Genomic DNA, 21,689 nt, shown 5'->3' with positions numbered 1-21,689 from the left:
AATGGCACTGAATGGAACTCGGGGAGAGCAGCACTGCGCAGGACAACCTGCTGGGATTTCTGACTACCCTCTGCTCTCGGGTTTAATTCTAATGTCTGCAGAATCGGAAGAGCTCAGCAACAGAGAAAATGTGTCATCAAGGGATTGCACAGTATCATGTGACTTGAAATTTGTCATCTTTCGATTCAATTTATGTTCAGCAAAGAAAAAGAAAACATTCTGGAGGAAACTATTGATAATAAACAATGCATTTTTATAATAAGAGGGAAATCAATAGTAGTGAGTAGCAGGATTTGGTCAGGGATACATATAATTACGGTCTGGCATGCTGTTTATTTTAGCTTTTACAACAAAGCAAAGGGTTTGAGGAACCTGAGGAGCATTTCACAAGTCTCTAATCCAAAAAACAGTTTATAACAATTTCATGGCACATACAACATGCATCAAATACTCTGTAATATTTAATAACTAAATAAGACACTATGTCATTCTTTTCATGGTTCATGATTACACATTCATCTTCTTTCACTTGAGAAAGCCCATTAATATTATTTTCACTAGTGATTTTTGTTCTGACGAGCTATACATTTGAAAGAATGATTCTCATTTGAGTAACTGTAGAGAAAGCAAACTGTAAATTTCCAATCTGTTACCAACAGGACAGGTTCCTGGGTTAGACTGTAGGGTGCATACCTACATTGTGAGAGGGGTTATCTGGTCTGAAGCATAACTCCTATTTAAGATGGTGGGATTTTTGTTTATTTCATCATTACCAGTGAGTAGAAAGTGGGTGTTGCTAAGGCTTCAGGAATTTTCCTTTAAAGTGGCAATCTATCAAAAATATGAGCTGGGTACACCATCTCCTAAGGAGATGGCATGAGGAACTATTTCTAAGGCGTCAGAGTTCTGAGGAGGGTTTTCTCTTTTGGGGTATGACACTCATTTTACAAGCCTTTCTTAAGATGAGGCTTGAAAGGATATTATTCAATCTGGATTAGATATAAAACGATTTGTTTTTTTTTATATTCATGCTGTGTATTTGAAGTACAGTTCAAACCTATCCTTTATAAAAATAAGGAAAATATTATCAAAATATTTATCTGTAAAAAGAACTACATGTTTCTAAAGAAATCACCACTAAAGTTCTCTTGATACTACTGAGGCAATGTTTGATTTGATCATTGATTTGATCACTCCCATCACTTATTCAGAGAGTTGGAAGTAAGCATGAGAGAAGTTTAAAGTGTAAACTCGGAACATTAATCTTAGCTCCATATGAAGGCTAACTATAGGCAATTTCTCCACCAGTGCAGAGAATCACCTAGAGCAAATATTTAAGATTTATTTTTAAAATGTTTCTCTTATAAAATAATTAGAATTTTAACCCAATGCATGATTCAAGTTAGAAAACCAGATAAGTTGAAATATTTTAATCACATAGCTGTTTTACCTGATTATAACCGATATACACATATATATTTTATGTACTTAAAATTACTTCTGTACTATGATTCCCAAACAGGTTTAGGAAGGTACATGGTAGAAGCTGTTAGGATTAATCACTGTGTCTTCGGGCAGTGTTCTCCGTCAGAGGGTCGGGGAAGGCTCTCTTGCTTCTTCTAGCTTTGTGAGGATCCACTGTTGTGAGGAAATAAACCAACATATGCTTACTTCTATGAACTTGTAATGAAACTCAAAATGTACTGAATGAAAATATAGAAGTGGGCTTTCCAGTTTCGTTAGGTATATTATCATAGCCAATAATTCAATTTATCTTGTGTAAGAGATCATTTACTCACTTAAATGGCCCAGATGGCTCAGGGTCAATGGCACTGACTTTTATTTAACAGTAATAATAATATTGTTTTAAGGTCACTGAACTGGAATGTTCATCTTTAGAATAAGAAAAGTAAAATAAACCATCCTGAGAGAAAGGGTAATTTTGCAAAATTCCTTCCAACCTATCCCAATTCTATGCCACAAACCTTCATGATTCCATATACAGGATTCTACTGATTAAGAATAATTACATATTCTACAGTGGGTAGGAGGATCATAGCAACATTCTTGAGCACTTTAGTAGTTAGTAGTTTTGAAAGGTTTGAAATGACAAACATAAAACACATATATAATGCAAACCTTTCTATCAATAATGTCTATAATCACTGGGCTTCAGTGACAGATAAAAGCCTTGGAGGTGACATGGGTCATCCCACTACAGTATCTGTGCTTCTTTACCTTAAGAAGAACCTAGTGGAAATAGCTCTAGGATAAGGAGAGAAAGAGAACTGAGCTCAGTAGCCTTTTCTGGATGTTTCCAGCAGAGCAGGAAGATTAAAAACACATGGTGACAGAGATTACATGGAAAACTTATTGCAGAAAAACTGAAATAGGAGGTAATGCTCTTCAGCAATGCGAAAAAGATGGACTCAAAGTCACACTGTTATCATTCTCTATTCTGTCTCCCTGTTCCAGGCAACAAACATATCGAGGCTCTAGTCACTTTCTTCCTTTCTTTGTAACTTGACCCCCTTTCAGCTATCTACTGGTAGTATGCCAGTGTAGCCTTGTATCCCAATGTCTGGATAGAAAATTGTGCGGCACATGCTAAATGGTCCAAGGTTCCTAGTTTGGGGCCCAGATGTGAGAGTGAACTGGTAAGTAGTCACACCCAATCAGGACCAATACACTATGAGGTCAGGAGGCCCAGGGATTCAGTAAAGGAGCCTTGTGTTCTTATTATAAATTTCATGATAAGAGAGAGTACAAATCAGTATCAGAAATAGCAACTTCGTTTGATTAACAAGGTAGATAATCAGTCCGTAATCTTCCTTTTCTTGACAGTACACCTCCTTGTAACTGCCCAAACCCCTAACGTATGCACAGGGCTTTTCAGCTCACATCATTCCTATGTTTTGGCAACTAAGGTTAAACGACTTCCCCAAGGTGCCACGGTCAAGAAGGATCAGAACCTGTATTCAGACCTGGATTTTCTGACTACAGGCGTGGCTCCTTCTGCTATGTGCCAGGCTATAGTAATTGTTTTTAAATCACCATAGCTACACAGAGGAGAAATCTACAATGTGGGGCATCCTTTCCTGCTGGAGCTGGTAGATTAGCATTAGAATTAAATAACTTCTTTTGTTTGACTTTCACAAGTATTACAGTTAGGATTTAAAATCAGATGGCGCCATTTGACACAAAAAACAAGTAGGTGTGTTGAATTCAATCTAATGAAAAGCAGCGTTGGGGAAATATTATCTAGTCACATATATTAAAACAGTCAAAGCAGAAGAACATAACTAAAAACAAACAAAACTTGTCTGCCTTAAAAACAGTCCAGCTTCCAGGACTATGAAAAGCAAAGCTGCTGTTTATGTAAAAGATCTGTTATATTTACCCTAGCATCCTCTGCGGTCTTGAAGTTAATTATTTTTCCAAACTCTTTGGCATGGAATACAGACTTCACCCGTTCCTATAAACAGAGTAAGTGACTTCATTAAAAATGAAAAACCAGTTGTAGAAATATGATAAAGAAATGGCATGTAGTTTTAAAAATTGTTGCTTCAAGCGTCCATTTTACACAAATCACACACCTTAAAAAAAAAGTCAAGAATGGGAAATCAAGAAGATTCAAAGACAAATGGAAAAAAGAAAAGGCTAAGCATTAACACATCCATTATCACCAAACCTAAGTTAAAAAGCCTTAGGTACAATGTTATAGCTAAAGCCATAAAGGGTTAAAACAAAGGATGGGAAGGAGGTAAGTCTGGGAGGAGTGCCACTGTTATTCCCTTCCAAAAAACTTTTAGGTGATTCTTGATATCTGGCCATGGAATAATGATGATTTTAGCTCAAAAATGATATACACATATGTTTACATACATACATGCATGCATGTTTATGGGGGTGTGTGCATGTTTATATGTATCCATGTAACTTCTGACATTTTAAACCACTCATTGAGTAAGAATGTAGCTAAAGATAAAAGAAATCAGGGTGGGTCCAAGATCATATATGACAGTCTTCCAAATTTTGCACTCCTTCAGTATTCTGTTCAGTGTCTGTAGGGAGAACTGCCTCATGTACATACTAAATATTAGAGGGACAAACAGAAGAAATGGAATTCTTGAGGTAATAGTGCTATTTACCGCTATTAACTAAGCGTAGGGTCATAGAAGATGCAATGTGGAGGTTTTTACTAGTCTAACAATTCCTATAAGTCATTCCAACAGCCATGCAAATATAGACTCCAAAAGAAATCAGATTCTTTTATTAAAAAAAAAAAGGATGACTGCTAATACAATGTTTCAAGAATAGGTAGAAGGGGGGAGAAATCAAGGAGATAAGAAGTTCATTCTTGGAAAGAGAAAAAAAAATATGGGAAAAAGCCAGAAAAGCAGTATAGGCTAGAACAGAAGCTAACAGCCACTCTTTGTTATTTCATAGGTGGCCACAGGGCCTTTCATTTTCTGAATGAATCAGAGAAATTCTCAAGGGGAAAAGTTGGTCTAACATCCCCTGGAACTAATGTCTGGTCCACTCCCCCACTCTCTGGACTGAGTGGTAAGATTGGAGAAACGCTCTTCACTGGCTATGTATAGGGAAGGGCAGTTTTGCTCTGGAGGCCAGCCCAGAAGACATCTGCTGCTTCTGCCTGCCTGCGCCCAGTGCCACTAATGCATTAAGCACTTTCTGAATCTCGTCTGGGTAACTATTTCTCACCTTCTCTCACACCAACACTTCAGACAGAGATGACCCTTCCTTCCTGGGATTGATTTAGAAATAAGCAAGTGACCAAAGGTGCCCCAGTGTGAAGCTTTCATTCTGCTGAGCTGCCAGGATAGAAGCCTGGAGCTTCCCTGCCATCTTGCCATGAAAAGATAGCCAGCTCGAGAATGAAGCTGCCACTGAAGAAAGCAGAACCTAGAGATGAGGGTGGCGCAGAAGGGGAGCAGGAAGGAGGAGCGGAAGGCAGGGAGAATAATTACTAATGACATCATTTGAGCATATCTAAGTTATGATATAGACTTAGACTTTTCACTTTACATGAGTCAATTAAGTCCCTCAAAATCAAAACAAAAATAACAAAGAAAAAACTTACCTCGGTTGAGTCACAATATTTCCTAACACAGTCAGTGCCAAAGTGGCCCTACACATACGTATTCAGTCAAATACCTTGAGGTCAAATGCATTATTTTTTATCACACATACCTACTATATTATTATACCTATATACTACTATATCCTACAATGCCTAGTGCAATCATTACAACTTACAATGGAGTCTCTATTGATTTACCAAATTACTACAAATTCACTGTATTGTACATCAACATCCAATGCCAGGCACCGTGCTAGCTGCTGGAAATCAAAACAGAGAAAGAAATGGTCTCTGCCTTCAAGATTATGACTGAATTGGGATAGGAATGGGCTAAGAATATCTATAAAAAGAGAAGGAACTATCAATTATCATCTGTTACTTTGCAAGTGTCCTTTTGTGAGATTTTCAAGGAAAACTATTCTCCATGGCACTGCTAGGGATTTTGAGGTATGCAAATGATTTTCTCATTTTGGTGTCTTGGACAGCAGTGAGAGGGTAACGTTCTATTACTGAATATAAAATAAGGACCAGGGAATGTTGTCAACGTAATAGCATGCAACGTAGCATATTTCTTTCTTTTCTTTAAACCTGTGTAAGACAGCAGGTATAAAGGAAAGCCATAGGAAGACAAAGCAACATCTATAAAAGAGAGGAAACTTACAAAAGTAAAGAGGACTATTTTAATATGCTATGTTCAGTTCCAAGTTAAAAAAAAAAATCTATTCCAAGTACCTTTGCTTCAATTCGCAATCTTCTTCCATGAACAATGAATGGCTCTTTGGTAAACTCATCAAAACTGTACTGCCACTCACATGTAAGCTGTCCAAATGTTCCTTTTGTTACAAACAATACCCCACTGCAAAAAAAATCACTTTGAAAATCGATACACTTATATCCAACAATATAATAATATCAGGATACACATTCTTTTCAAGTGCACACAGAACATTCACTGAGATTATATTCTGGGTCATAAAAAACCTTAATGAATTTAAAAGAACTGAAATCTTATGAAGTTTGTTCTCAGATCATGATGAAATTAGAAACCAATTAACAGAAAAATAAGAATATTTTTAAATGCTTGAAATTAGCATACTTCTAAATAATCCAGGGGTCAAAGAATCTCAAACAAAATTGAAAAATATTTTTAACTGAATGAGAATGAAAATAGATTATAACCAAATTTATGGGCTGCAGCTTAAGCAATATTAGTGGGGAATTTATAGCATAACATACTTATATTAGAAAAAATAAAGTAGATATAAAGTCAAATATATAAGGTACTTTATAAGAAAAAAATTTTTGTGCAGAACCTATTATCAACCAATATTTTGGGGAACTTTCATGTCATTAATACTTTAGAATAAACACTTGTATTACTCAGGCTCCATGTAATATGTTTACCAACCTACAAGAGAAAGAGACTTTTAAAATTATACTTGTTTTCCCTCTTTGGAGGGGAAAAATAAAGCAATGAAAATGCATTCTATGATAATCCTATTTAATCCTCCCTTCAAAGGCTTTTCTTCCCCAATTCTTCCTTCTGGTTGAGACATCAATTACAGGTACAATCAGAGGTTTCTTTAAGTAACATACACATTAAGGAATTGAGTTAAAGAAAGAAATTTACCTTCTGGTTATCATTAACATATCTGTTTTATTAATCATGACATGGGTAAAATATTTGTATTTTGCAAATCTTCCATTTTCTATGACCTAGAAAAGGTGAGAGAAAAATCAGTAATTATTCCTATTGTAATGTAAGAAATCCCTTATGATCTTCTAAAACCATTTCTTAATGGGGTCAAGTCATTAACATATTTATACAATAATTATATCATCAGAAAACTGAATATTCACAAAATAATTGCTCCTACTTGTTTAAAAACACCTAGGTTCAATGCTTTATTCAAGATTACTCAATTGTAGCTATACCAATCTTTAATGCTGAATTTTCAAAAGAAGTCTTAATACCTTACAAACTCACTGAGACAGTAAGTTTACTATTAAACTATCACATTCATTTTATCTTGGGAACTATATTAGTATTTGATCACATCTATACAAAAACACACGTAAACACACGTATTTAAATATATGTATCACATAAATTACTATTAACTCTCATCTTGCCTCTTCCCTGGAATTTTCCTACCTGCCTTATATATATGCTTTTCTTTCTCAATCTCACAACTCATCTCTCTATATAAAAGGCTAATATGCTAAGTGTCCCTCTGACCGTCCGACCGGTCACTATGATGCGCACTGACCACCAGAGGGCAGATGCTTAAAGCAGGAGTTGCTGGCCATTTACAAAGAAACAACACTGTGGAACTGGTGCTGACAAAGAAACACTCAGCTTCCCCCAAGTGGGACACAGGCCCCACCACCACCCCAGAGTGACAGCCCACCAAATCGCAACCAATGCTGCCAAGACCTGATGGCGCAAAATGTGGCACACAACCCAGCCCAGCCCGGTGACTGTGGGTGCCAGGTAATGATGTCACATAGCAACGCCCAGCTTCCTCTCTCTAGTGAGTAGCCTCCTTAGAGTTTCTTCAGCCCAGGAACATGACTTTATAGCCATGTGCAAACATTTCACACTTTAACCAAATGTCTGTGAAGCATTTTCACGTGCCTCATCTCATTTGATCCTCACAGAAGTCCTGGAGTAGGTTGATAGGAGACTCGATAGAATCCTATTTTCTTTTCATTAGCCGGAAAATGGAGATTTAGAAAGTTTAGAAACTTAACCCAACTGAAAAGAAATGGTGGACCTTAAAAATGACTTCAGGTTTTCTCACTGTGCAGAATATAGTCAAACACTGCTGCAGTTAAATATTTTACCCTTTCTTCTCTCTGTGTGATCTACAATAATAATCTGCTTCATGTTGATATTTACTGCTGTGTTGCTGACAATTACCCAAAAGAGAAGTTGGGGTGCTTCACTGGGCTGGAAAAAGTTTAGCTAAATCAGAAAGCAGGTCTAATTAAGCAAGTTTATTCTAGATCTATAAAAGGCTAAGTTGACTTGAGCATGTGCGATACATAGAAAGCTCTTGCTGGCACCAATCGCATGCGTGTGTTTCAATCTGTCATTGTTGAACGTGAATTTGATTGACACTTCCATTATAGAGAAAGGGCGAATAGCAATATTAAAGTATTTCTTCTAAATAATTTTCTTTCAATGTGCACAAATCTGTGCACTGGTCCACTAGTTAAAAAATAAGGAGTAGAGTATTTCTGGACAAACAGGGAACCCCAGGACCTAGTTAACCTATGCACTGGCCTTTAAGTTTATTTTCAAGACTGATTAAACACTATCTATCCATGACATTGTCAACAATCCTCTGTTAGAAAATTATGTTCCATAAGGCTATATATATATTTAAAAAACTAAAAGTATTTAGCCTACAAGAAAGGTAATGAGTGACTTCTTAATAATTTTGGTTGAGAAGCCTGATAGAATAGTTTTCATTTCTATTAGAGACAGAAGTTAAAACGACGACAAACAAACAAACAAACAATAAAATAAAGCCCCAACTACAACATCAGGGTGAGGCATACAAATGAATTAAATGGAAAAACTTTCTAACTTTAAATTTTATAATATTGAGGAAAGAGCATCTTTACTATTACTTGTGGTAGGCAGGACACGTAAACACAAATTTCTTGAATTACAAATAAAAAAGGGACATAACCACAGATTCAGAAGAAAGTAATAAGAATTATTAGGTCACAAATTATATGAATTTGAAAACAGCTTGGTGTTGGTAGAAGTTATAAATTGACCAAAATGCATATAGGACTTTATAAAATTCTATATATACAAATATAGTAATTTATGAAATCAAAATAGCATTTTAAGTTCCTGGGCAAAAAGATGTATTATCAAATAAATGGTGTTTCAGGGTTAGGGATCCCTACTTCTCTCCATATACCAAATTAATTCCACATGGATCATTTATTTAAGCATATAAAGCAACCACATAGAGGTACTAAATAATAACACTTTAATAATCATAAAGTGGGAATGGCTTAAATATAAAATACAAAGTCCCTAAAACTTAATGTAAAAGAATTCCTGAGTACATGAAAATTAAATACCTCTAAATGGCAAAACAATAAGTAAATAAACAGAAATAAAATAACACAAAACCCAAAAAATGTTTGGAAAACATTTGTCAATACAGAGTTATAGAGCCAATTTCCAAACAAAGAGAATTCTAGGAATATGAATAAACCAATGTAAAAAAATGAGTAAACCAATAGGAAAATGTGTAAAGTCTATTAACAGGTAGGTCAGCAAAACACAAACAAAATGTGACCAATAAACATATGAGAAAATCTTCAACTAATTTCAAAATAAAAAAATGCAAATCAATTAAATATATTCTTTGAGTCTCATTTTATATAAAATTATCCCAAGATATATATATATATATATAAATCTTCATGGCAATATTGTGTTAAAAGCAAAAAAACATAAATGTCAATTAGTAAGGGACTATTTAGCTCTGACTGGTTTGGCTCAGTGGATGGAGCATTGGCCTGCAGACTCAAGGGTCCCAGGTTTGATTCCAGTCAAGGGCATGTACCTTGATTGCGGGCACATTGATGTTTCTAACTCTCTATCCCTCTCCCTTCCTCTCTGTAAAAAAAAAAAATCAATAAAATATGTTAAAAACAAAAAAAAATAAACAAAAAAACACCAGTCAACATTTGCATTTGGCTCCCATATAGACAACCTTTCACATTATTTATTTTAAAAAAATAAGGGACTATTTAAGTAAATTATAGTATAGCCATATAATGGGACATTATGCAGTAAGGAGCAAGAAAAAGGTAGATGTGTGTACAGATATAGAAAAATATGTCATCTCGTGGAAATACTGAGAATGAATGGGGGGAAAGCAGGAACACATACATGTATACTTATTTATATGTGCACAGAAAATTTCTGGAGGGTTGGTAGTAATACACCAATCTGCTCTTTGCACTTATCTCTGGGCTTCCAAAGAATAGTAATGGAGGTGGAAATGAAGCTTTATTTTTTACTTTATATCCTTTTGTTTCAGTTTAGTGGTAGTTGAAAAGAAATTAGCTTAGAAGTACTTACTTTCTTTTGTTTTATATAGCCAAGTTTTAAAAGCAAGAATACAAATGTTGATCTCAAGAATATCAACTGCTACTAGGAGTCAAGAGTCTATATATCCCTATTTTAACAAAAATAATGTTATTTCATGAACAAATTTTAAAAATTAGCCAAGTTGCTAAATCTTCTTGCTATAATTATGTATTATCCATATAGCAATTCAATAAAAAGGTTTCAAACTTTTAAAAAAAGAATCTATATACCTCATTAAAAGATCTAAACCTTTAAATCAATTAAAAGCAATTGTTCAACTCTGACCTCAGTACCTAGCTTCTATTTCTTTTTTTTCTTTTTTAATTCTTTATTGTTTAAAGTATTACATGAGTCTCCTTTTTCCCCCATTGACCTCTCCCCGGCCGCTCCCACTCACCAGCACATGCTCTCACCCTGCTACTGTCTGTGTCCATTGGTTATGCTCATACGCATGCATACAAGTCCTTTGGTTGATCTCTTATTTCAACACTAGAGGCCTGATGCACGAAATTTGAAATTCGTGCACTTGGGGAGTCCATCAGCCCGGCCTGCACCCTCTCACAGCCCGGGAGCCCTCAGGGGATGTCCAACTAATGGCTTAGGCCCACTCCCTGCTTAAGCCGGCAGTCAGACATCCTTAGCGCTGCCATGGATGTCCCGATACCACCGCTGTGCTCGCTAGTCATGAGCTGGGCTCAGGGCTTCTGGCTGAGCGGGGCTCCCCCTGTGGGAGCGCACTGACCACCAGGGAGCAGCTCCTGCACTGAACGTCTGCTCCCAGGTGGTCAGTATGCGTCATTGTGACCCATCAGTCTGCCATTTGGTCGACTTGCACATTAGCCTCTTATTATATAGGATTGTGTTAAGTTTGGGCACTGCAGTTGAGCCTGCCTCACATCACTTTCCACTTTTCAGACCCAATGTAAATCAAATCTAACATGCGCATATATGCAATTAAACCAATTTCAATAGTCACAATAGCATCTAGTATAAATAAAAATTATAAAGTCCAAAAAAGTCGTTCATGCGATGTTTTTCTGGAGTTCATGAAAAACTTGAGCTATTACACTTGAAAGACGAATGGACATTATAATCCAGTCTACTCTGAAACATAAAATGAACTGTATTCTTTGTTATTAAAATGGATATACAGGTGTTCAAAAAATGTATAGACACTGTAATAGCTGATAGTTCAATTTTGAAAATGAAATGTATTTTAATAAACACTGCCTTTATTCAAAGTATGGTATACATTTTTTGGGACACCCTATATTTGAATATGTCAAAGGTAACTCGTTATATAGCAAAATTTTGCTGGTCAGTCTCCATTACAAATATGTGAATATGAAATAAGAACAGCACTATGAGCAGAAGATAGAACTTCAGAACTAAATCCCACAGAAACATGAGAGAGAATGGCCCCCTCTTGCTGTAGAGTCTACAAATATCATGCTTTAGTAACAATTTCCTGACTTTGTAAATTCCTTGCATATGAGGCTTTATAATTTTCAGAACGTCATTATATATTACTTTATGGGAGAAAAACAACAGAATTTTAGACCTGAAGGAATATTATTGTTCATCCAAACCAATCTTTTACTTTTAGAAATCGAGGATCAGGTGAGTGTCTTATCCGTCTAATCTTTACAACAATCTTGTATAGTTTGTAGAGTTAAGTGACTTGATTGGGGTCATAATGTCAGTTGCAAAAGTGGGCTCAGAGAAGTGGTTCCTTTATTTCTAATTCCAGTGTTTTCACTGTATTATGATGTCTCCTCTTATGGTGTCAGTCATGTTTTCCCACGGTACCTCAAAAATACCTTCAATATTCCTGGGTGCGGGGTGTTGCAGAAGCAGACTGCTAAAGCCACTTAGGCTGCCAGGTTTTTGTTTGTTTTAGGTTAACAGGGTCCAAACAGTTTAGTGTTAATATACTACCTTTCTCCATCCCAAACAGATGTTATGTAAGAATTTTACTACTACAATAATTTGTGATACCCTTTAAAACAAATGAACTAGCAAAACTCGGGCTAGGAATCATTATGTAGAGCCTTTGCATAAAGACCAAGATTTGGCTGAACTACCAAATGATTTGGCTGAAGTATCAAGTACTAGCCAGTACCTTAGATATGTTAGCCTCATTTAACATGATATAATGTTAAAGAAAAAACAATTTTTTCCTTATTCATAAAAATACATATGAATTACCTATCATTGTTTAAGAATCTTCTTAAAGAAATAAACAGAGAAACACCAAGGTAACTGCATTCATTACATATAACTGACAGAATCTGTAGACAACAATTCAAATGTCTGGTTATTGCTCAAAGAATCCCTTGTTTTGCATTAGGAAATATGTGTATGTAAACCTTAGTTTATTAGATATAAATACATCCAAACCAAATTGATCACAATCTTACAAATGCACACAAAGTAGGAACTTGAAAGATGGTGGTGTTAGGGTTATCTTCTGCTAATATCTGTACTTCCTGTCAGGTATGCCCCGATACTTTAGAAAGAGAACACAAGCTAGAAAGTATTATGCAGAAAATATTTCTAACTCTCAAGTCACACAAACACTATGAAGTAGCAGAGTGATACAACAAAAATATTTCTGGAAAACACAAAGTAAAATATGGATAGATATTAGCAACAAACCACTAACATGAGAGGCTTAAAATCCCAAACAATATCAAGTTGTCCCTCAGTATCCACAGGATTGGTTCGAGGACCACCTCCCTACTACCAACACCACAAAAACCTGGCAGTGCTCAAGCCCCTTAGTTGGCCTTCCATATATGTGGGGTCCACATCCAATGATTCAATTCAGTGTGCTTGGTAGAACCACCAGATACGAAGGGCTCACTGTAAAGTGCTAATATTAGTGGGAAATATATTTAAGAAAATTGGATAAGGGAGAAGGGCACATAGTTTGGCTAAAAACAAAACTAAATTTGATTAATAACTAATTTTTTAAAGATCATGGGGGATAAAAGAAAAATGAAATCCATCTAGATGAAAGATAATGCTATCAAGCAAGAAAATCTACTGGACAACATATAAATGGTTTTATAGATTGGTTAATTTAATATTCAGGATATTATGAATAAAGAGAAAAGGTTAGGAATAGATTATGCCAAAAAATTAAACTTACTTTTAAAAAACAACAGAATTCAGGCAGGTAATTATAAATTAAAATAGTAAATGCTACAATGTCTTAATTGTTTAAGAAGTAGACAACTTGTTCAAGACAATCTTATCTTTAGAGAAAAATGTAATCAATAAGTATAACTTTCTTAAGAGTTCTGTGATTAAAGGTATGGATAAAAATGGTTTACTAACTCACTTCAAATGTGAAAGACTTTGAGGACCATGGCCAGGGAAAACAGGCATTCAACCAAGCTCCATGATCAACTAGTAGAAATCCATTGCCTCAAAGTTCAATGATTTCAATATATATAATAGAATAAATGTAAACAAGAGTGAAAAGTGATATTTAGCTTATTCTAGGAAACAAGTTGGTTAAAAACAACTACAAACAAATCTCATTGACTGACATCAAATCTGAAGAGGAATTACTCCCCCATACCTTTGTCTCTTCCCATGCTAATAAGCTATTTCATTTGGCAACCAAACTATAATCTATATTGATACTTAGACAGGGCTGAAAAGCCGAGCACAACTCTGTGACATAAAATAAAATAAAATAGCCCTAACCAGTCTGGCTCAGTGGATAAAGTGTCGGCCTGCGGACTGAGAGGTCCCAGGTTCGATTCCGGTCAAGGGCATGTACCTTGGTTGCGGGCACATCCCCAGTGGGAGGTGTGCAGGAGGCAGCTGATCGATGTTTCTAACTCTCTATCCTCCTTTCCTCTCTGTAAAAAATCAATAAAATATATTTAAAAAAATAAATAAATAAAAAAAAAATAAAATAAAATAAACGATTCCTTAACAAATGTGAACTGTCATCAACTAGTCAACTAAGGCAGTCTGGAGAAAGGAGAGAATTATGTTCATGACATAATTACGTGCACTGACAATAATAAACCATTAATTAACCTACCTAATGCATTCTAGAAAAAGGGCCAAGAGGTGAGTTAGAAATAAAAATGTAAATGAGTAGTTACATTATTATCTAATGAACCTCTATGAGCATCATTATGACACATACTAAATATACTTGAAAACAATATTTCTTTTAAAATACTATATAACTCAGAGAAGTCCAAATAACTGAGGGTTTTAAAAGTTTTATTATTATTGCTCACCAATTAGTGTGTGAAGTTGTCCTGGTATTTTAACTAAAGTATTCTATTAACCTTGAAAGGAAAAAGAAGGATAATATTTAAATTACTTTTATCTTGATGAAGAGGAGACAAATGAGGAATATGGAATTATACAATGATGACCAAGAATTAGCATCAACTGGTATTCATCGGGAATAACAAAAATATAACAAGTTCTTATTAGACATTGTATTAATAATTATATACTTCATTTGTTTTAATTTCAGCAACACCACCAACGTACTCTTATCTTGGTGTTATGTATCTCAACATCAAGAGACTGTTAACTACAATAATTAATTCTATTTTACAGTCTGGAAACCGAGGTCAGACAAGCATAATAAAACATTAAGCTAATAAAAGGTTGAAATTGAACTCAAGTTTACTTGGTTCCAGAATCTAGGCCCTGAGCCATAGGTTATTGCTACAACTTAGATAATTTTACTGTCAAGATGAGCCCAGAAGAAATGTATATATTCCAGTTGATGCAGTGGGATTCCATTTTTACAACTCATTGGAATATGGGTTCAGATATCCCACGAGCTGCATCTTGTCTCTGGCAATGCTTCATTTTCATTTAATATGTAGAGATCCCTATTCTTTGGAAGATTGGGCATATCTTATGTGTCTTTTGATTCCTACAGTTCCTCAAAGCCTTACATGTAGTAGCTAATCAACAACTGGAAATGAGACCGTGAAGATCCAACATTACAGGGTTGGACCCTTAACATGGCATGTGTTATATTCCCAGTCACCAGAATTATACAGCTCATTATGATTATAATCTCATGAGACAAGCAGGAATCTTGACCACTCTCTTTAGGACTGTAATCTTAAGATCTAGAAGAGTGGCTAATACATCACTAACAGGAGCTTGACAAATACTTGTATTAAAAAAATACACAGCATTAAATTTTTTTCTTGTAATCATATAAACTGTGCTACCAAATCATCCAGCAAAAATGCAATTATACATATATAATTATAAATTTACTCTTTTGGCAATTTTAAAATTCAAAGTAGCCTGGCAATTATTTCAGAAAGATTAACTTTACATGAAATATCCAATCACTTATTTTTTGTATTCCAATACTGTAGATTCATGAGATCTCTACTAAAATACCTACCTAGACCCAAAGTACCACAAAATATCTAAATGTATCTAAATTTCTCCACATTGGTTCTTATATGTGTCTTTAAGGGTTAATTTTCACTGAAAAATGGGTGTCAAAAGTTCATTAGCGTCATCATCAATAGTAACCAGGATTGCAATTTCATTTAGATTTAAAACTAAAGACTCTTAACTGACAAAGCATACACGGTGCTTCCTTTCATAGGTAACAATAAATTTTGTTTTTAGATGAAAGAGGATTCTAATTTTGTATGAAAATAAATTGTTTTAAGTTGACAAAAGAACAACCTTTTATTATAAGACTAGAGGCCCAGTGCACGGGGAAGAGGGTGGACTGTAGATGGTTGGCTGGTTGTGGGAGGTTGGCTGTGGGAGCACACTGACCACCAGGGGGAAGCTCCTGTGTTGAGCATCTGCCCCCTGGTGTTAAGTGCATGTCATAGCGACTGGTCGACCGGTTGTTCCGGTTTTAACAGTCATTTGTCCAATAAACAGATATTTGGCCAATAATAAAATAGACTTTTCATACTTGCACTATGATAGTATTGATAGAAAAATCTGAATTAGTTTTACTTAACCTCAATTTATACTAAGAATCTCTGTGCTGTCTAAAGTAACCAGGGAAAGTTATAAGGCCCTTTCAGAGAGTTCAACACATTAGTAGCGAAGTCATGTGTTGAGTCTCAGGTTACAATTTAGCACCTTTGGTTAAATCAAGGTTAAAACTAATACTAATTCAAGACTAATACCTACTGCAGACTTCAAGCTCTACTTGCACATCCTCAATATGAAGAAAGACTCAAGTTGAATCTACTTGAGCTTAATATTTCAGAATTTCTTTTAAAGTAAAATGTGTTAGTTTATTTCAATAGTATTTAACCTTCCTTAATATATTTAAGAAATGCAATGATCATAAACTTTTGAAAAAGAACTAGGAATCAAATGAATCTCATTCAAGTTACTGAATTAAAAAAGAGAATTTAAAAAAATCATTTTACACTTGAGACAAAGAAAAACTGGAACCTCCCTTAAGTGGAACCATTGCTTCTAGAAAAAGACATGATTTCAAAGTTCTTTTAAAAATATACATATGTTTTTATCGATTTGAGAGAGGAAAGGAGGATAGATAGATGAGAATCATTGATCAGCTGCTTCCTATACACCCTCTACAGGGGATTAAGCCCACAACCCAGACATGTACTCTGAACAGGAATCAAATTGTGACCTCCTGGTTCATGGATCAACCCTTTACCATTGAGCAATACTAGCCAGGCCATCATTTCAAAGTTTTATTCAAAAAGTATTTTAATATAATTCTGGAAAGTTCAGTGGTCAAAATAAAGTTCATGGGATTTACTACTAAATATTCAAAATAATAGGCCTCCAAAAATGATGTGTCCAAGACTCCAAGAGATTTATGCCAAATGAATAAATGAGGTATCAGAATTGTACCCAAGTTGGATAAGTCATCTCTATTCCCATGTGATCTGTTTTATTGGAGATGCTAAGAACTTTAATGTGCCTGGACAACAGAATTTGGCTCTCTTCATTTTTCTCATCCCATTTAGAAGTATACTTCTACAGAGGAAGAGTTCCAAAATGAAGAGTGAAGTCCAATATGCCTTTGTGTCTCCTAGTTCTTGTGCACTTACTCAAAATCTCAGATGAAGCCAGGAAGACACTCTGGTGATCTGACTGCCTATGGTAAGCCCTTTTCCCAGATCAGTTGTAATTCTCCTCCAGAAGTAAAAGGGAAAGACCACGTTGGCTGAAGGCAGTTATCGTCCAACTGCTACTAAGGCAGTGTTTGAAGCTAATTATAAAGATCTGTCATTTCTGAAAGAAAAGAAATACACAACAAACAAAAACAGCCTCCCTTCTGTAACAACTTACATCATAGCAACTGATATATTTGTCAGAGATGTAAGAGATTCAAAGACAACATAGATCAAATTTTTAAATACCTGAAATGGTTAAGAATATACTACCCCCACAGGACAACCCAGCTGTCAATACTCATACACAATGAAGAAAGAACCCAAGGGTCGTGTGTGCATACACACACACACACACACACACACACACACACACTTATGGGCTAGAATTTTTTTTTAAAGGTATAAAAATTTTACTGGCTATTTATGTATTCTGAAAATAAAAACCAGGTTTTCCATATTAGAGATGACTCTATAAATGGGTCACTTTAAAAATCTTTGCAAATTAATAATTGTTTAAAAAATTTACAATAAAATATATGTAATAGACATTTATATATTTGGACCAGAATCACATGAATAAAAAATTTTAAAATGAAATAAACGATCAATGGTGGGGAGACAGGATAACATTTTTCTTTAACAATGTAGAAAATAATTTAATTTTTAAAAATTTTGATGTCTCCTGTAAAATACTAAAATTGTATATTGTGAATAGTATTAGTTGATTAATAAGATGAATTTAACTTTATCATGAATTATGGGTCTCTAAATTTTTAACTTAATAGAAACACCAAGAATATATTCAGAAAATCTTTGTAGACATGTAGTTAGCAGATTATTTATAAACTAGAGGCTCAATGAACGAAATTCGTGCAAGGGGCTCGGCCCTCGCAGCTGCGGCTTTGTCTGGAAGGCCGTCCAGAGGGTGTCCAGAAAGTCCTTGGGCTCTCTGGTCTAATTAGCATATTACGCTTTTATTATTATAGATGATAATTTATGGTAGAAAAAACAGCATGCCTAATTAAGAAGGGTATACTTAGCTAAATCTGTTTTTAAGCACAAACAATGATTAAAATATTTTGAATGCTCAAATATTTAAGCATCTTTAAGATCCAGAGGAATGGCATAATGCAATTTAGTAGCTATGTTACCATTTCACTGCTTAGAATATGTATATGCAATGAAAAAGGTTACATTAAAAACTAACTTTGCAACATTATTAAATATTTATTTTAAACCTGATATTTGGAAGAACACAGCTACTATATATATATATATATATATATATATATATATATATATGGGTTGATATGAAATAACTGGAAATAAATTTACACTGATTGAGAAATAATTATGGACATGAAAATGGTCTATTATATTAAAACAAACCATGAACAATTACATCTGATCATCATGAAGTATTCTAATTACCTCCCTAACACAGAAATATTTGAAATCATGTGTTTTATTTTTCTTTATTACTCAAGACTTTCTGTAATGTTTTATATAGCACTGCTTGTACTTACTGTGCTTCATGAACTCAATCATTTGTCTGCTGAAATTAAAGATTAATGATCTAAATATTTTTTAAAGTATATTTTTATTGAATTCAGAGAGAGGAAGGGAGAGGGAGAGATAGAAACATTAATGATGAGAGGGAAACATTGATTGGCTGCCTCCTGTACACTCTTTACTGGGGATTGAGCCTGCAACCCAGGCATGTGCCCTGACTGGGATTTGAACCAGGATCTCCTGGTGCATGGATCGATGCTCAACCACTGAGCCATGCTGGTTGGACTGACCTAAATATTTTTAATTGATCTCCATGTATCCCAAAGGTACAGGGAAATAATAATAAATAAAACTGAAATTCTGTTATATATGCATTCCTATGTTTGATGCAGTGTTATTTACAATAGTTAAGACATGGAAGCAACCCAAACCCATCAATAGATGAGTGGATAAAAAAGTTGTGTACATATATACAATGAACTATTTCTCAGCTATAAAAAGTAATGAAATCTTACCATTTGCAACAGTGTGGATGAACCTAGAGAGTATTATGCTAAGTGAAACAAGTCAGTCAGAGAAAGGCAAATACCATGATTTCACTCATATGTGGAATCTAAAGAACAAAATAAACAAAATAGAAACAGACTCATAAAGAGTACAGAACGGTGGTTGCCAGAGGGGATGGTGGTTGCCAGAGGGGATGGTGGTTGGGGGGTGGGTGAAAAAGGTGAAGGGACAAGTACAAAATGCAGTTACAAAACAGTCACAAGGATGTAAAGTACAGCATAGAGAACATAATCAATAATCCTATCTAATAAAAGGGTAATATGCAAATTAACCATCACTCCATCACAGATGGCAGTGGCCATAGCCACAAGATGGTGGCACCCAGTTCTCTCATCCCCACCAGAGTCCCCCAGTCCCAGTGGGGCGGCTGCTGAGAGCAGGCAGTATGAGTGTTCTGTGCCCGGCCGCAGATGGGCCTCTGGGCTGTGGAGAGCCTCTGGGCAGTGGGTGCAGAGCAGCCAGGCCCTGCAGAGAGCTACTAGTGCATGAATTCGTGCACAGGGTTACTAGTATTATAATAACTATGTATGATACCAGGTGGGTACTGGAAATATTGAGGGGAATACTTTGTAAAGTATATGATTATCTAACCACTATACTATATACCTGAAACTAATGCAAAATAATATTGAATGTAAACTATAATCTACACTAATAAAAGAGAAATATGCAAATTGACCATACCTCCGCGACACCCACCAGCCAATCAGGAGCGAGTATGCAAATTAACCTAACAAAGATGGTGGCAGCTACAGAGCTGCAGTGAGCAGGAGGCTTGGGTTGCCCCCCGGTGATGGAGGAAGCCAAGCTTCCCGCCCACCCGCCCTGGCCAGCCATGGACTCTGCTCAAGGCTACAAAGTTTCAATTATAGAAGATAAATAAATGCCAGATACCTGTTTCCAGCTGGCACTGGCCTTGGCTCAAGGAGGTGCTGAAAAAAAAAAAAAAAAAAAAAAAAAAAAAAGGGAGGGGCTGGGAGCTTGGGTCACCAGTGGGTGTGGCCAGCCTGAAAACAGCCCTCAGCCCCTCACTCAGGCTGGCTAGACACCCCAGTGGGGACCCCCACCATGAAGGGGGTGTGGCCAGCCTGCAAACAGCCATCAGCCCCTCACCCAGGCTGGCCACACCCCCATGGCCCAATCCATGTGAACGTGCAGTCAAACATCCCTCAAGGGGTTCCAGATTGGAGAAGGTGCAGGCTGGGCTGAGGGACACCACCCTACCCCCCGTGCACGAATTTCGTGCACTGGGCCTCTAGTTAAAAAATAAAAGACATTCTTTTTATATACCCATCATAAGTATTTTGTGATCTAAATGAATAATCTGTGTATCTTATTTAGACCCCATAGTATCTTTAATATTTTGGTCCTATAAATTATAAATTTGCAAGTAAATATATAAAATAAAAAACAAAGGCCTGAAGGAGCAGTCGTAAAAGGTACTCAAATAACATTTGAGATGGTTGTTTCTAGTCTTCCTCCCATCAATACAGAAAGAATAATGTAAAATTTCACCAAAGGGTTTATATCTGACAAACCAGTATAGTAGCTACTATAGCAGTCATCTGTCTTAAGTGTATATGACCTTTGGATAGAAATACAATAGCAAATATATCATGTTGAACATTGACATCCTAGTCACAGATCAACAATGGTTCCATTTGTAATTTTTAATAACATGACTTTAAAATCACTTAACATTGCATTGATGATAGGAGTTTTGAACTATTTCAAAAAGTTTGCAAAAATCCTGATTATTTTAAATAAAGAAACACATTGATATTTATTCTTACTTCCTTTTCTATAAGAAATATTCAAAGTTGGCAATATTGTTCTGGATTTATATTTCTTTTATCTATATGAAATGTGAGCACTAATTAATTTGATTTACAGGCTTGTTTTAAAAACTTATCCATGATGATAGGTATCCACAATTTCAGGTAAATTCTTCTTCCTGTCAGTTTCAATATTATTCAAGTGTCAGGTAGACACAAGCAAAATAAAAAATGGGCAATTATTCCCTTAAAAAAGAGAGAACCCTTCTCTTTTTCTACAGGTAAACCATGAAAACATAGAAATTCGGGATATAAATAAAGTTAAAGGACATGGAAAGGAATGGAATTACATACTCTTCCAAACATAGCTTTCTCAGTACACTTTCTTATTATATGGATACTTCCACTTTGTTTCTAATTATTTAGAGAACCATTAACAAACAAACAAATGACCTGTTTATCTCATT

At 35.4% G+C, this 21,689-nt stretch overlaps 1 protein-coding gene across 1 annotated transcript in view; it reads right to left on the bottom strand.

Annotated features, from left to right (window-relative positions):
• Positions 1–232: 232 nt before the first annotated feature.
• VPS13A (vacuolar protein sorting 13 homolog A) overlaps positions 233–21,689 on the bottom strand; it is a 220,370-nt gene continuing 198,913 nt past the window's right edge. The window contains exons 69-72 of the mRNA XM_008142061.3: positions 6,735–6,820; positions 5,837–5,960; positions 3,401–3,475; positions 233–1,638 (exon numbers count right to left, since the gene is read on the bottom strand). Coding sequence (XP_008140283.2) covers positions 1,588–1,638; positions 3,401–3,475; positions 5,837–5,960; positions 6,735–6,820 — 336 coding nt within the window. The 3' untranslated portion in view covers positions 233–1,587. The remainder of the gene's footprint in view (positions 1,639–3,400; positions 3,476–5,836; positions 5,961–6,734; positions 6,821–21,689) is intronic.

The sequence above is a fragment of the Eptesicus fuscus genome, chromosome 15 (assembly GCF_027574615.1).
Source record: "Eptesicus fuscus isolate TK198812 chromosome 15, DD_ASM_mEF_20220401, whole genome shotgun sequence".
Classification (NCBI taxonomy): Eukaryota; Metazoa; Chordata; class Mammalia; order Chiroptera; family Vespertilionidae; genus Eptesicus; species Eptesicus fuscus.
The sequence above is the reverse complement of the archived record's forward strand: the minus strand, read 5'-3'. Positions and strand labels throughout refer to the sequence as shown.